The following is a 15,492-nucleotide window of genomic DNA, read 5'->3' as shown; positions in this document are numbered from 1 at the left end:
GTTTCTAGGAACTAATGGGCCTGCTGCTTGGCCACAGGCACAAACTCCAACCACTTTATATTCATGACAGTGCTGGGGCAAAAGTGATAAAAACACCCAACTCCCCCCCCCCCCAATGCCTATAGTCATGAAAAGGACTTTTTATCTTGTTGCATGAGTGTGTTAGTTTGTTAGGGCTGCCCTAACAAAGTATCACAAACCAAGGGGCTTAAACAAGAGAAGCATACCCTCTCAGGTTTCTAGAGCCTAGAAGTCCAAAATAAGGCTGTCAGCAGGATTCTTGAGCTGAGGACTCAGAGAGGGACCTATTCTGGGCCTATCCCTTGGGCTTGTAGAATGCTGTCTTCTCCCTCTCTTCACATCATCTTCCCAGTCCTACTGGATTAGGAACCTGCCTAAATTAGGACCAGCCTGAATTCATCTTAATTAATTGCATCTGCAATGACCCGATTTCCAAATAAGGTCACATCCTAAAAGTACTGGGCTTAAGATTCCAATGTATCTTTTTGGGGATGACAAAATCAACCATTAACCATCAGCAAGCACAGACTGGAGGAGGAAATAGAACAGATCTGAACCCTACCCCCTCTAGCTATTGCCAGGGGAGGTGGTTCTCAGCCAGGGGAGGTTCCAAAATGGGTAGTGATTGGAAATAGAATATTACTACAGATTCCATATACAAGGTACTAGGCACTGTTTTAAGTCAGTCAGTACATGTGAAGTACGTAAGAGTAGGACTAGATAAATATTAGCTATCAACTCCACAACAACCCTAAAGGTACAATTATCTCTAAGGCACAAGAGGCTATTTGCCTCAGGTCCCACAGCTAGTCAGTGGTAGAACTGGTATTAGAAACCAGGCAGTAGGACACAAGTCTGATTCTTAACCATCCTGCAGTAATACATGTTGCTTGCCGTGGTAAACAGTGTGAAAAGCTGACTGACTTACAAAGCTCCCATGTAGTCTTAATGTTACATTGATCTAGGTCAATGACAAGTTCCTTATTTTATATATGTATATAAAATAAATTAGAAAAAAGACATTGTAGAACCATACATGAAGTATATGGTGCCATTTATGAACAAAGCAAAACAGAACCTACAAAATCTACACATACATACATGTTTATATAAGTCTGTGTTAAATACACGAAAAAAAATTGGGGCGGTTACTGTACTAATATTGGTAACATTTAAGAAGGGTAGTGTGGTTGGAGTAGAAAAATTGTGTTTTACCTGTATTTGGATTTAACAAGAACATGCTTAGGTATAGAAGTGATGAGCTAGAGAAAACCTCAGGCAGGAGTTTCTTTGCTTTTGTCTGGATAGTTACTTCATCATTCGGTTTACTGGTGACCTTTGCTCCCCAACCTTCATGTGGTCACCCAGTACCTCATTTTTACATATTTCAGGTCTAACTACATAGAAAAGACCCCATCTTGATTCCCAAATACCTATGGAAAGGTCTGACAGTCCAGGTTGGGTCAGGTGCCCATTCTGTCCTATTAACCAGAGGCATAGCCAGTAATTATGACACAGAAACAAAAGAGGATTATCTCTACTTTACCCACCCCCCCAAAGATGAGGTTCAATTAACTTCACAGTTGCATACCTTTTAAGGGAAGGTAGGAGCTGAAGTTTTTTGTTTTTTTTTGTTTTTTTTAAGATTTTTATTTATTTATTTGACAGAGAGAGAGATCACAAGCGGGCAGAGAGAGAGAGAGAAGGAAGCAGGCTCCTTGCTGAGCAGAGAGCCCGATGCGGGGCTCGGCTTGATCCCAGGACCCTGAGATCATGACCTGAGCTGAAGGCAGTGGCTTAACCCACTGAGCCACCCAGGCGCCCCAGGAGCTGAAGTTTTGAATGTAGATCTGCTGGACTTCAAAGCTCATGTACCATAGATTACATGCTTGGAGATATTTAGCTTGGAACAAACCTAGGTCAGACACTTGATAAATGTTCTTAAGCACCCAGAAAGGAGCGAGACCTAGGTCTGTAAAAGGTAGCATTAGGATTATTTGAGAAGATGGATTTGACTCACAGCTGGCGGGGCAGGGGGTGGGGAGAGAAGCACTCTATGAAACTTCCAAATGGAATGGTTTATCTCAAGTTCCCTCTGAGGCATTTCAAGCTACTCTGTATAGCCAAATGAACAACACAGTATACTCACGTTAAAGCCAAGAGTATAAGCCAGCTTGAAGTTTATTTCAAAATGGCATGTTTTGTACCACTCATATGAAGTATGAAAAAAATTAAGATAAAAATTAAGGTAAACCTTTAGATAAATTGATAAATTTTTCTTTTTTAAAGATTTTTTATTTATTTATTTGACAGAGAGAAATCACAAGTAGTCGGAGAGGCAGGCAGAGATAGAGAGAGAAGCAGGCTCCCTGCTGAGCAGAGAGCCCGATGTGGGACTCGATCCCAGGGACCCTGAGATCATGACCTGAGCCGAAGGCAGCGGCTTAACCCACTGAGCCACCCAGGCGCCCCTGATAAATTTTTCAAAAGGAAATATATCTTGAAGCACATATTTAAGTATTAAAAACCCCAAGTCAAATCCAACTATAATGTATTCTAAAAGCAAGGTTCAAATTTATTCACTATAGTTAAACTGCATTTCATATTTGTTGAAATAAATAAATGTCACTAAAACATTGCTATACTGATATATTTATTTATAAATATTAGGAACACAGTTTATAAAAGAATAAGACTCCTCTTTAGAACATAAAAGAACACAGATAGGTGCTATTATACAAATGGTGAATGAGTGAACACAAGACTGTGATTTTCAAGCACATTTATATCACACGCAGTTTTAAAACTATCGAATCTTTGAAACTAGATTGGTAGAGGATGTATTTAAGTATTAGTCTGGAGACTTATAAAACAATTTAAGGGGTGATATTTAATGTGTGGGGAGAAGAAACTGTTTGCTGTATATAACTATCATGGTTCAAGGGACATGACTTAATAGTAAAGTTTTTATTATATTTTATATTAGTTATTTTAGAAATACTACCTAAATTAGAATGATGTTATATATTCCTTTTCTAATTCCATTCTAATGTCTACAACTGTATCAAATGAAATGAGGAAAGCTAAAGTTTTAACATTTTAGAAAGCCAAGTTACAAAAGGAACTAAAGAAACTCAGATTTAAAGTTTCAAATACCTACAGCATTTGGCACATTTTCTTTTTTAATGCAAAGCATTTCCTCTTAGAAATGGGGCATTTAGTGAATTATCTTTTGTGGTGACCTCAGCTACAATAAAAAAGAAACCAACAGTGACCACAGACTCACTAGCATTGATGGGGGAAAGAGCAAAGCAAGACAGACCACAGCAGTCCAGGTAACAAGAACTGGGTGAAAACGCAAGCTAAGTCTTCCATGTCTTCACTTTTGCAGGGGGTCGCACTACATTGCAATTACTGACTTTCCTACTGATCCAGAATTAAGGAAAGGCAAAAAAAAAAAAAAGTCAGTATTCTGTTAAAAGCTGGCAAGTGTATTATAAATTTTAAGAACATGTGAATTTTAAGAACACGCAAATATAGAAATCTTATCTCGAACACCCTTTCTGCCACAGCATTACCTATATTTAATGACTAACAAGTTAAGACTATTGAAAGTGAACAAGCCAATATTATGATCAAACCTGTCTCTATTCAAGAAACATAGTAAACTACTTGACAAAATCTACCTTTATTAGAAACTCCCTCTGCTGAGATTGACAAGGTAGGATTAGCTTTCTGTTACACTGAAGGCAATTCCTGCTACAAGGTGAACATCAGTAAAAGAGCTTACTGCGACGAATACTTAGGTACTTGGCCAACTCCCAATAGACATACAAAACCACAAGAAGCCAACAAAAGACCCCAGGAACAACAGAAGCCCCGTTGCTGATCATCACTTTATTTCTCTTGTGCTGTTCCAGTCTCTGAGTACATTGGGCAGAGCGCAGCGTTAGGACGGCACACAAAAGCATCGGTTTCACCTCCCAACTCTGTTAGCTGCTCCAATGAAGACACACATGGGTAATGGTCTTTTAACATATCTGGCAGTTTAGAAGTCTTCTCGTGAATACGTCGAGAACGTCTAACTGGTGTTAGAAACTTTAGCTCTTTAAATGTAGTATCTGTGTTATCAAACTGTATCTTCTTTTTTACACTAAAAAGACACAGAATTATTCCCAGAGTTAAAAAATATTAACATTTTCACTTTGTTCATGACATTTATCATCCTAGAGCTTATAAGTTAAAACTATGTGATTGCCTGCCTTATAGAAAAAGAGGTACTGAGAACTCTTGTAGTTAGGAACTCCTCGTTTTCTTTATTTGTTGTCACAGTTTGTACAAAGTAGATTCTTGAATATCTGTACAATTGGCTAGTTGCTCAATTCCATAACCTACTATTAACAATAACATACGGACATTAAATAAAATGATGTCAAAGTTTTCTTTTACAAAATGGCAATACTTTGGGTAAAAGCAAAGCAAATACGCGAATTTTAAGATTTTATTTGAGAGAGAGGGGTGGAGATAGTATCAGAGGTCGTGGGAGAGAGAGCATGAGTGGAAAGGAGAGGGAGAAGCAGGCTCCACGCTGTGCAGGGAGCCCAATGCAGAACTTGATCCCAGGGCCCTGGTAACATGACCCGAGTCAAAGGCAGATGCTTAACCGACTGAGCCAACCAGGTGCCCCCAAATACAGTATTTAAAAGGTAAAGTGTCCAGGGGTGCCTGGGTGGCTCAGTCAGTTAAGCATCCAACTCTTGATTTCAGCTCAGGTCATGATATCAGGGTTGTGAGATCGAGCCCTGTGACAGGGCTCCACACTAGGTACGGAGTCTGCTTAAGATTCTCTTCTCTCCTCTACCCCTTCTCCCCAACTTTTATGTGCTCTCTCTCTCGCTCTCGCTGTCTCTCTCTCTCACACACACACACACAGACACATTCCATTCTAAGTTGGAAGCTAAAGATTTTTAGATACCATATTTATTATTCTTTTTTTTTTTTTTTTTTTTAAAGATTATTTATTTATTTATTTATTTGACAGAGAGAGATCACAAGCAGGTAGAGAGGCAGGCAGAGAGAGGAGGAAGCAGGCTCCCGGCTGAGCAGAGAGCCCGATGCGGGGCTCGATCCCAGAACCCTGGGATCATGACCTGAGCCGAAGGCAGCGGCTTAACCCACTGAGCCACCCAGGCGCCCCCATATTTATTATTCTTAAACATAAAAACCAATCACAGCACATTACATTTTGAAAGTTTACCTTTGTAGGTATGGTGTAGTAGACAGGTTATATTTGATTAAGCAACTCCCCCTGGTCTCGGTACTGGGGGTTTTAACATCATTGGTTGGATCTTTTTTGTCATCTTCCTCTTTTTCACAATCTTGAAATACCACATTTCTATTTTTCTTTTCCATTTCTAATCCTCCTGACTCTAGATTAACACCCATATCTTCATTGTCGACTTCTTGAATGTATTCCTTAGTTGCACAAGCCTCAACATTTTCTCCTATGGAAATACATTTATAGATTAAGCTTTTGGTCAAAGTTAAAGAGAAAATCAGAAGACATTAAAGTTATTCATAGTTGGTCAGATTTTCAAAATAGAAGAACCAAACTGCCATTTCCTACCCGTTACTTTCCCTAAGCCAATACTGCTGACGACTATTAACAAATATTCACTATCACCTGTGGGTTGGGATTGTAGATACAGATAGAAGATTGAAATCATCCCTGTCCTTTAAGTTCACATTTCATGGAAGAGACATGATTGAAAATAATGAAAGCGAGAAAAATTCTATAAAGTTGAGGTAAGAACAAAGGGTTATAGGAACCCATAAAATGGAACAACTACCTTTGCTTGAGGGACAGGTAGAGAGCTAGGGAAAGCTTCACAAATGACATTCAGGCTGGGACTTGATAAACCAGTACTTGATAAGACCAAGGAAGATATCTTGGTTATAAAGCTTAAAAGGAAATGACCTATTAAGACAACATTAACAGGCCAGAGTGCCTAGAATATAGATAGGGTAATATATGTGGGGAGGAGGTGATAATAGGTAGGAAGGGCTGGATTACAATGAACTTTACATGCAGGAAGTTTGGTTAAAAAAAATTCTTCACTGGAGAAACAGATATAATCAGATTTGACCACTATAAAGGATGGTTTAGAATGGCAAGGAATGAAAAGGAATGATCTGTGATGATAAGAAGACAAATGAGGTTGTCTCTAGGCAAGATGGGAGAGAGGTAGGCATCAGCAAGAAGGCAGGTTTATGAGTTATTTCTAAGTTAGGACTTAATGAATGTATGTGCACATCAGAATGAGTGTGCAGGTATACCGAGGGCATCTCTCATAACATTTCTTTTCTTTTCTTAGATTTTTTTATTTATTTGACAGAGAGAAATCACAAGTAGGCAGAGAGGCAGGCAGAGAGAGGGGGAAGCAGGCTCCCTGCTGAGCAGAGAGCCCAATGTGGGGATCGACCCCAGGACCCTGAGATCATGACTTGAGCTGAAGGCAGAAGCTTAACCCACTAAGCCACTCAGGCACCCCATAACATTTCTTGCTTACGCATCTTCAATGACAGAGGAGTTTCTTTTTTTCCTTTTCTTTTTTGGGAGGAACAGAGGATGGTATGAGGAAGCAATGAGGGAAGACAATGAGATCAAAATACAACATGCTTGATGTGAAATACTTGAGACATCTTGAAAAATCCAGCAAGCTGAAAAGATCTCTAGATTTGACTATTGGGCAATTATTAGAGATTTGCACCAAGAGATGTTTCAGTTATAGGATATATCTGAATCTAGAAAATGTTTACATTTCATATACCTGACAGCTACTGAATCTCTTCCCTCTATCTACTAGCCCTAGCAAAGAGAATTCTTGAATGAGCTTCTCCAGAGCATAGAACAGATGATAGAATTAATAGGTAAAATTTTAGAGATCATCTAATCAAACTGCCTCATTTTTAACACAAGGAATTAAGGCCTAGAGAAGTAAGGTAACTTTCAAAAACACTCAATGATAAGTTCGGGTTTTGAACCAAACATCTTTTTTTTCCCCCCAAGATTTATTTATTTGCTAGAGAGAGAGAGAGAGCGCATGCAGGAGCAGGGGGGAGGGACGGTGACAGAGGGAGAAGCAGGCTCCCCGCTGAGCAGGGAGTCCAATGTGGGACCTGATCTCAGGACCCCGAGATCATGACCTGAGCCAAAGGCAGCTGTCTAACTAACTGAGCCACCCAGGCACCCTTGAACCAGACATCCTAATTAAAAATTCTTATACTATATAAGGCCCCTGAATCTCAGAGGTATAAGAGGAGACATAAGAGGAGAGAAACATTCTACAAATTTAAAAAGATAAAAGAAAAATAATTCAAATTTATTAAAATCACAATTTACTTGAAGAAAATTAAAAACTTACCATATTTCACTTTCTCTTGACTCTTCATTGTTAGAATATCTGCAATTGCATGTCGCATCTCTTCAATAGGCTTAATTTTTTTAATGAAGAAAATATAATTTTTATATTCTCAGACATTAACTAGGTTATTCAAGCCAAAAATATTTAAAGCAGTAATTATATTTCATACTTTAAAAAGAGGCAAATCATGTGTCTTTTCTCAGAATACTTATTTTGACACTTGAATGTTTGTAAATGACTCTCTTTCCAATTTATAGAATAAAAATGAATACAGGGGGTAGAATTATCAGATTAAAATTCTCCCTGCAATTTTTTCTTAAGCCTCTGGTAATTCTTTTAACTATTTGTCTGATATAAACAAAATTAATGGACAAGTAGCAAGCCAACAATATCAAAGAGCTGATAATATTAATTTAAAGTAAATTTAATATAAAGTTTACTCTTTTTCTCCTACATTCAAGTCCATGGTTAAAGAAAGGAATTTTTAAAAACTCTCTCTGTAAATAATCTCCAAAATCCATTTTTAGGAAACTTGGTCAAAAGGAAACACATTTTATAAATATTTGCCCATAAAAACAAAAAACCCAGCCAAACTGAAAAACCTAGAGATACAATTTATTCTAAACTCAGAGCCTTTTGTACCAATAGAGTAGGAAGAGGGGAAAGGTGTGGTATCAAACCACTATGGCGCTAGTATGTCAGAGAAACTAGTTTACTGCCATTTTCTATGCATGGGCAGGACCAAACATATGGCATAAAAATGTGAGAACATGTAAGAGCATTCATTAAGAAATGCTCTTCAAGTGAAAGACTTCTTTCACATAGCCACAGAACCTGCTAACATTTTAAAAGTTAATTTAATTCTATTTGCTTTATATTTGTTAAACAAATTTTAATATTAAAAATTCAATTTCCCAGATTTCTTAACTAGAAAATATGCAAAACGACACATACTAAAATATTTCTTACAGCAAGTTTCATTAAATGTACATTTCAGTGTATATCCGTCTTCGAAGGTCTGATTATCACTAGTTCATGAGCAAGTTTTAGAATGTTGAGAAACAGCTTTTATAACATGAGATCACTGTGGTCTTTAAACATTCATTACTACTACATATGGAACCACAATTTTATCAAGTTATGTTGTGATGTGCTCCAAAATAGCTCTGAATCCTTTACGCTGTATTAGTAAAGATCGGTAAGTTTTAATCTTACCTGAGCTCCTGCCAAAATAGCTTTCTCATAGATTGTGATAATATTTTCAATAGGACTTGTGAGTGGTTCAATACGTACAAGGCATATCCAATATTTAACAAGTTTTTTGGCATCTGGAATATTTTTAATCAGGTCGTTCAGTATGACCAATATTTCTTCTTTTGGGCATCCCTAAAACAGCAAGAAGTGAAGTGACATCCTTTAGCCTCTGAACTATGAACAATTAAGTAAGTGTACTATAAGATCTATATCTTGCTATATACACTTGCTATAAGTAAGTGTACTATCAAGATCAATGATAAGAAAAGAAAAGGTGACAGAAAATTATTCATAAGAATATTCAGTATTCTTTTCCTTACTCCAACTTACTCTGAATGGGTAGTAAAAAGCCTATTAGTCATAAGTACAAAGTATGAAAACAATGAAATACTAGTTGAGAAAAATATTAGGCAAAAATAGTCACACACACACAAATGACTAACACTTTACTTTGCCTTGACGATTATCCTTTAATACATTGTGGGATTCCATTTAATATTTGATTTGGAATTTTGCAACTACCAAATGTTTATGTGGGGGGAATAGCTTGCAGGTTTTTAAAAACAGTCTTTGTCAGTTCTTGATATTAAGGTTAAAATGAATCTGTAATCGTTGAAGTAAGTTAAGAGCTATATATAGATGGTAACACAGAGAACTTCCACAGAATCAGTGACAAACCCCAGCTGAGCAAAAATAAGAATATAATCAGGGAAACTCTGGTCCTAATTTTCACTGGTCTTTAAAAATCACAAAAAGCTTACAGACACTCATGAGGCCCAGAGTAAGGTTTGAAATCATACTCTCCATATTCAGTCTTGTTACGGATCTTAGACACCTTGGGTGACCAAATCAAGATTTAAAAAGTAGTCAGGAAATAAAGGATACATTCTGAAGTTATTATACTCTGTAGGATTTTGGTCCAAACAGTGAAACTCTATAATAAGTTTAAGATCATGATGATGTTGGTTTCAATTAATGGAATTTTGTTTGCAAATACTTTAGTTAACTTGAATTTAATCTGTGATAATGACCCACGAATTTAGGTTGCTAGTCTTTGATAAAATATGTAATGAGTAGAAAAAATAATGTGTGAATATGCTGAAGGAATGTAAAAAATAGAAGTATCAGAGTGAATATCCACCCCAGCCCATTCTATATTAACATCTTAGAGGAATACCATATTTATAAATTAAAAAAAAAAATCAAGTAAAAAACCTAGTTATCCCTTTGATACATTTATATATCCTCAATGAAAATGCAGTCCATTAAAGCCTAAAGAGAATCTCACAAATAACACTGAGTCTACGTAACACCACTAACACATTACGTAGTCAAAAGAGTGACAAGGTAATTTAGTAAGAGAACATTTATAAGATAATTTACAAACTATAAACTACTATACAAATATAAGGACTATACCTCATTAATCAGGTTTAAGCATTCTGAAAATGTCTTGTTTACTTTTTCAGTAAATAATCTTTGTTCATCTTCTTCTACCATGGTTGTCCAAAAGGACCTGACCGAGTTTTCATTCTGCCCTCCAGGCTCAGGCTGCGTAACCACTGCGCTAGGAGGCCTTTTCAGCACTTTTCTTTTGCCAGCTCTCCACTCGCTCAGACGAGCTCTACAGTTAGAAGCAGGATATAAGCGTTACCTGTGCTACTGATGGTAGAATTCTGCCAGACAGAGAAGTTAAAAAATAACTCAGGTCTTTAAGCAGTTCCACACCCCAGGCCCACACATTAAGTTCCCAAGTTCAAAGAAAAAGAAATCAATGTTCATTACATACTCAAACACCCCAAGACTGTGTTTTTAAATGGAGAGGTTATAAGACATTTCCCAACTGTATTAAGTATCTCAGATTACAGCAACCTAATGAAACACACTTAAGCACATTAGCTTAGGTCACCTCTGCTCCACCACTGGATAAATTTACTCCACCACTGGATAAATCTGCCTACAACAGAGGATATTACACACACACACACACACACACACACACACAAATTCTAGTACCTTCTTGGAGATTATAAGCCGCATGCACAAGTGGCACTCTACTGAAAACTAAGCCTATAAAATGAAATCAACTTACTTTCTCTCTTCTGCTGTTTCTTTGGGCCGGGCCGACCTATCAAGAGTTGCTTTTGCTATAGTGTGTCTGCGGGGGTCAATGCTTTTGGATTTCTGTACCAGTTTGGTGTTAGAAGACAAAGCAGGCCTGGCTACAGTTTCAGAGGTCAAGCTTCTTGCCAGTGTCTTCCTTCTCTCTACATCCTGAGCACCGGTTTTGGCACTAGATGAAACCGTGTTTGAGTGCAGTAATTCTTTCTCCCGAGGCCCTTTCCGGATTGTAACGTTGGCAGTGGTTCTCCCAAGGCCCTGTTTCACAGCGTCCTGGGCGCTGTCTCGGTGACTTCTGATAGGAGGCCGCCCCAGCTGTCTGTCCTGAGATGCTGTGCTCCCAAATTTAGTGGTGGTCACTGTGTTCAGGGCTCTATCACTTCTCACCGTCGCACCTTGGGTATCTGCAGGCAGAGGCTCTGGGGCTTTAGGGACAGCGGCTGAAGGTTTCTTCGTTGTTGCAGAACTCTCATCTCTTACTGGCAGGGGCTTTCTAAATGAATTAATCTTAGACTGAACAATTTGGCCACGGTAAGACCCAAGCACAAGCTTCTTGGACGTGTTAGCATCTTGCTTTGGTTTTTCTGTGGATACCTGTTTCTTTTTATTGTTGTTTTTAAGATGAAACACTTGGCTTAATGTCATGTGTTGACTTTGAGGGTCATCTTTAATTGGTACGGACTGTCTCATTTGATTATTATCCTCAAAATTATGTGTGTCAGTTGCTATTGTTGAATTGGCTGATTTATTAGAAGGTCTTAAAGGACTACAATTTTTTCCCGTTGTTGTATGATTTTTGTTCCCAGGAGGTCTACTGACATTTTCTTTACCAGCCTAAAAGAGTGATTTCAGACAAATAAGTCTTTCAGAACTCATTTCTTTAAGAGTTTAGGAAGGAGAAAGGGGGAGGGAAAGGACAATTTAGGAGGGCTATAATCCATATCTTACCATTTTTGTTTCAAATTTCAGAACTTTTGTCTCTTCGTGGACCTGGCCCTCAGAGTTCATCACTTTCTGGTCTCTACTACTTTAAGAAATAAAAAAAGGAAAAAAAAAGTTTAACCATGTATCAAGGAAGTTTTTGCTTTGTGGGGGAGGGATGGAAGAATATTAACAATCATCTGACTTTGTAATTTTAAATTGAGGCCAGAATGGAGCTGAGTTTTATGTGTCCTTTTTCTTTATTACAGGGTGGACTTAACAGTATAAAGAAGATAGCTGAGGAATTTAAAGATATTTTCTTAAAAATCTTAACAACTCCCCTACACAGAATATGTGAACACTTGATAATCTCATTCCAAAACATTCTTCCTAGTCACTCAAATAAGTCCTCAAAATCTTTATTAAGCAACATTTTCTTTGGTTAGTTTTAAGTACTTAGTAAAGGACGTACAGTGAAAATTTTTTAAATATAGGCCCTCTTCAAGTAAGTGGTTTGAGGAAAACTGGACAGCGTCAAGGAAAAGAATTAAACTGGACTAATTTCTTACATCATTCACAAAAATAAACTCAAAATGCATTAAAAATCTAAATATAAGACCTGAAACCATAAAACTTCTATAAGGAAATAGAGGCAGTAAACTCCTGGACATCAGCCTTAGTCATAATTTGCTGGGAGTCTCCCCTCAGGCAAAGGAAACAAAAGTAAAAATAACGGGGACTACATCGAGCTAAAAAGCCTTTGCACAAGAAAACCATCAACAAATGAAAAGGTGGGGCACCTGGGTGGCTCAGTCAGTTAAGCCTCCAACTCTTGATTACAGCTCAGGTCATGATTTTGGGATTGTGAGATGGAGCCAGTCCCACCCCTGCCAGCCCTGCGTTGGGTTCTGTACTAGGTGTGGCGGCTGCAGAAGATTCTCTTTCTCCCCCTGCCCCAACTGGCTCTCTCTCTCTCTCTCTCTCTCACACACACACACACACACACACACACACTCTCTCTCTCTCAAAAAAAAAAAAAAAAAAAAGGCAATCTACTAAATGATAGAAGTTATTTATAAGTAACATATCTGATAAGGGGTTAATTTCCAAAATTCATAAAGAACTCTGACAACTCAACATGAAGAAAACCCAATTAAAAAGTGGGCAGAGGACTTATACAGACATTTTTCCAAACACATACAGATGGCCAACAAACTCATGTAAAGATGCTCAACATCACTAATCATCAGGAGAATGTAAATCAAAACCACAATGAGATATAACCTCACACCAGTCAGAATGGCTAGGATTTTTTTTTAATTTTGAGAGAGAGTGCACATGCATGAACATGAAGGGGGTGGGGTAAAGAGAGAGAGAGAGAGAGAGAGAATCTCAAGCAGACTCCTTGCTGAGTGCAGAGCTGGAAGTGGTGCTCAATCTCACAACACTGGGATCATGATCTGAGCTGAAATCAAGAGTCAAATGTTTAACCAATTGAGCCACAAAAGTGCCCTGAGAATGGCTAGTATTAAAGAAACAAAAAAATAACAAGTGTTGGCAAAGATATATATAGAGAAAAAGGAGCCCCTGTGCACTGAAAATATAAATTGGTGTAGTCAGTGGAAAATAATATAGGGGGTCCTCAAAAAATTGGAAATAAAGGGGCGCCTGGGTGGCTCAGTGGGTTGGGGCCTCTGCCTTCATCCCAGGGTTCTGAGATTGAGCCCCTCATCGGGTTCGCTGCTCAGTGGGGAGCCTGCTTCCTCCTCTCTCTCTGCCTGCCTCTCTGCCTACTTGTGATCTCTGTCAAATAAATAAATAAAATATTTTTTTTTAAATTGGAAATAGAAATACCAGATGATCCAATACTTTCTCTTCTGGGTATTTACGTGAAGAAAATGAAAACAGTAATTCAAAAGATATATCCATTCCTGTGTTTATTGCAGCATTATTTATAATAGCCAAGATACAGAAGTAACCTAAGTGTCCATTGATAAATTAATGGATAAAGAAGATGTGGTATAGGGGTGCCTGCGTGACTCAGTCAGGTGAGCGGCTGCCTTTGGCTCAGATCATAGATCCCAGAGTCCTGGGATTGAGCCCCACATCAGGCTCCCTGCTTGGCGGGGAGCCTGCTTCTCCCTCTCCCTTTGCCTACCGCTCTGCCTACTTGTACTTTCCATCTCTCTTGTCAAATAAATAAATAAAATCTTAAAAAAAAAAAAAGACAACTGGAGAAAGACAAACACCATATGATTTCACTTCTATGTGGAATCTTAAAACAAAAACAAAAACAAAAACAATAGAAACAGACTCAAATACAGAAAACTGATCTTTGCCTGAGAGGAAGGCAGTGAGGGGGTGGGAGAATGAAATAGGTGAAGGGAGTTAAGAAGTACCAACTTCTAGTTATAAAATAAGTAAGTCATGGGGATGAAAAAGTATAGCATAGGGAATACAGTCAATAATATAGTATCTTTGTATGGTGACAGAAAGTAACTACACATGCTTTTGGAAAGTATTTAATGTTTACAATTGTCAAATCATTATGATGTACAGATAAAACTAATATAATATTATAGGTCCCCTATAATTTAAATAAAAAGAATAAAAGAAAAAAAATAGCCTTCCCAAAAGAAATCTAAAAATTTCCATACACACTCACAGCCCAATCTATATTGAGTTTTATAATATACCTCAATAATATAAATTGTTATATCTGTTCACTCCTTGAACAGATATATACTAGTTTGGACAGGCCATGAGATTCTCTTAACAAGTCATTATAACAATCTGTATTACATTAAGAAAAGAAAAACAGGCTCAATTAGACACGCCATTGAAACTAAGACAGATTCCCAGTTCAAAGATGCTAAAATGTAAAAAAAAAAGAAAAAAAAGTGTCTATTTTAGAATGAACAAAACTTATCTCTATAATCGACAATCTGGGTTATATTGCTTTTCCCATCTGTTTGCTCAGTCTGCTTGGACAAGGGGGAAGAACTAGGACATAGCTTGTACTAGCCATTTTGTACGGTGGCAGAGAAGAGTCAATACGCATCACTGAACAGAGCAATGTCTCCCCAGTTTAAGCCCCTGCATTCACTACCTGAGGCAAATACTCCTCTGACGGTTCACTGGTCTGCAACCAGGTGTGGGGTGGGAGACGGTGCTCAGGGTCAACCTGTCAGGTCCTCCCAATGTGGCACCTTAACTAATCAGACCCCCTGTATTATACCTGGGCGTACAGCATACTATGATGTTACCTCAGAGAAAATCAGAAGCAATCTTAACAAGAATTAGCCCTTCTTTCTCCCACCAAAGCCTGCCAGCCTATCTGCCTCTGTCCCCAGATATTCTGCCTTCCTTCCTGTCTATGCATGAACTGACACCATGCTGACCCATGGGCAGACTCTCCATTTGTGCTCTCCCACTTGCCCACTCAGGATCTTTGTTCTTTGATTTGCTCTTTCTTCTGCATCATTAACTTTCCCCTCTACTACACATCACTCCCATCAGCATATAAACACAATCTATTTTATCTCATTTTAAAAGCCTTAAACCTAACGTTCCCCCTTTTCAGCTCCTGCCTCATTTCTCTTTGTTTTACACCCAAACTCCTCAAAAGCCTGTATTTAGGGGGCGCCTGGGTGGCTCAGTGGGTTAAGCCGCTGCCTTCAGCTCAGGTCATGATCTCAGGGTCCTGGGATCGAGTCCCGCATCGGGCTCTCTGCTCAGCAGGGAGCTTGCT

General features: G+C 38.3%; 1 protein-coding gene across 2 annotated transcripts in view; it reads right to left on the bottom strand.

Annotated features, from left to right (window-relative positions):
- Positions 1-2,661: 2,661 nt before the first annotated feature.
- CKAP2 (cytoskeleton associated protein 2) overlaps positions 2,662-15,492 on the bottom strand; it is an 18,120-nt gene continuing 5,289 nt past the window's right edge. The window contains exons 3-9 of one of the 2 annotated variants that reach the window (XM_059377703.1): positions 11,769-11,847; positions 10,792-11,654; positions 10,119-10,323; positions 8,661-8,831; positions 7,446-7,515; positions 5,279-5,525; positions 2,662-4,174 (exon numbers count right to left, since the gene is read on the bottom strand). In XM_059377703.1, the coding sequence (XP_059233686.1) occupies positions 3,919-4,174; positions 5,279-5,525; positions 7,446-7,515; positions 8,661-8,831; positions 10,119-10,323; positions 10,792-11,654; positions 11,769-11,847 (1,891 nt within the window). In that variant the 3' untranslated portion in view covers positions 2,662-3,918. The remainder of the gene's footprint in view (positions 4,175-5,278; positions 5,526-7,445; positions 7,516-8,660; positions 8,832-10,118; positions 10,324-10,791; positions 11,655-11,768; positions 11,848-15,492) is intronic. The other variant, XM_059377704.1, reaches the window with a different exon arrangement.

The sequence above is a fragment of the Mustela nigripes genome, chromosome 15 (assembly GCF_022355385.1).
Source record: "Mustela nigripes isolate SB6536 chromosome 15, MUSNIG.SB6536, whole genome shotgun sequence".
NCBI classification, from domain to species: domain Eukaryota; kingdom Metazoa; phylum Chordata; class Mammalia; order Carnivora; family Mustelidae; genus Mustela; species Mustela nigripes.
This window is presented reverse-complemented; position numbering and strand designations above follow the sequence as displayed.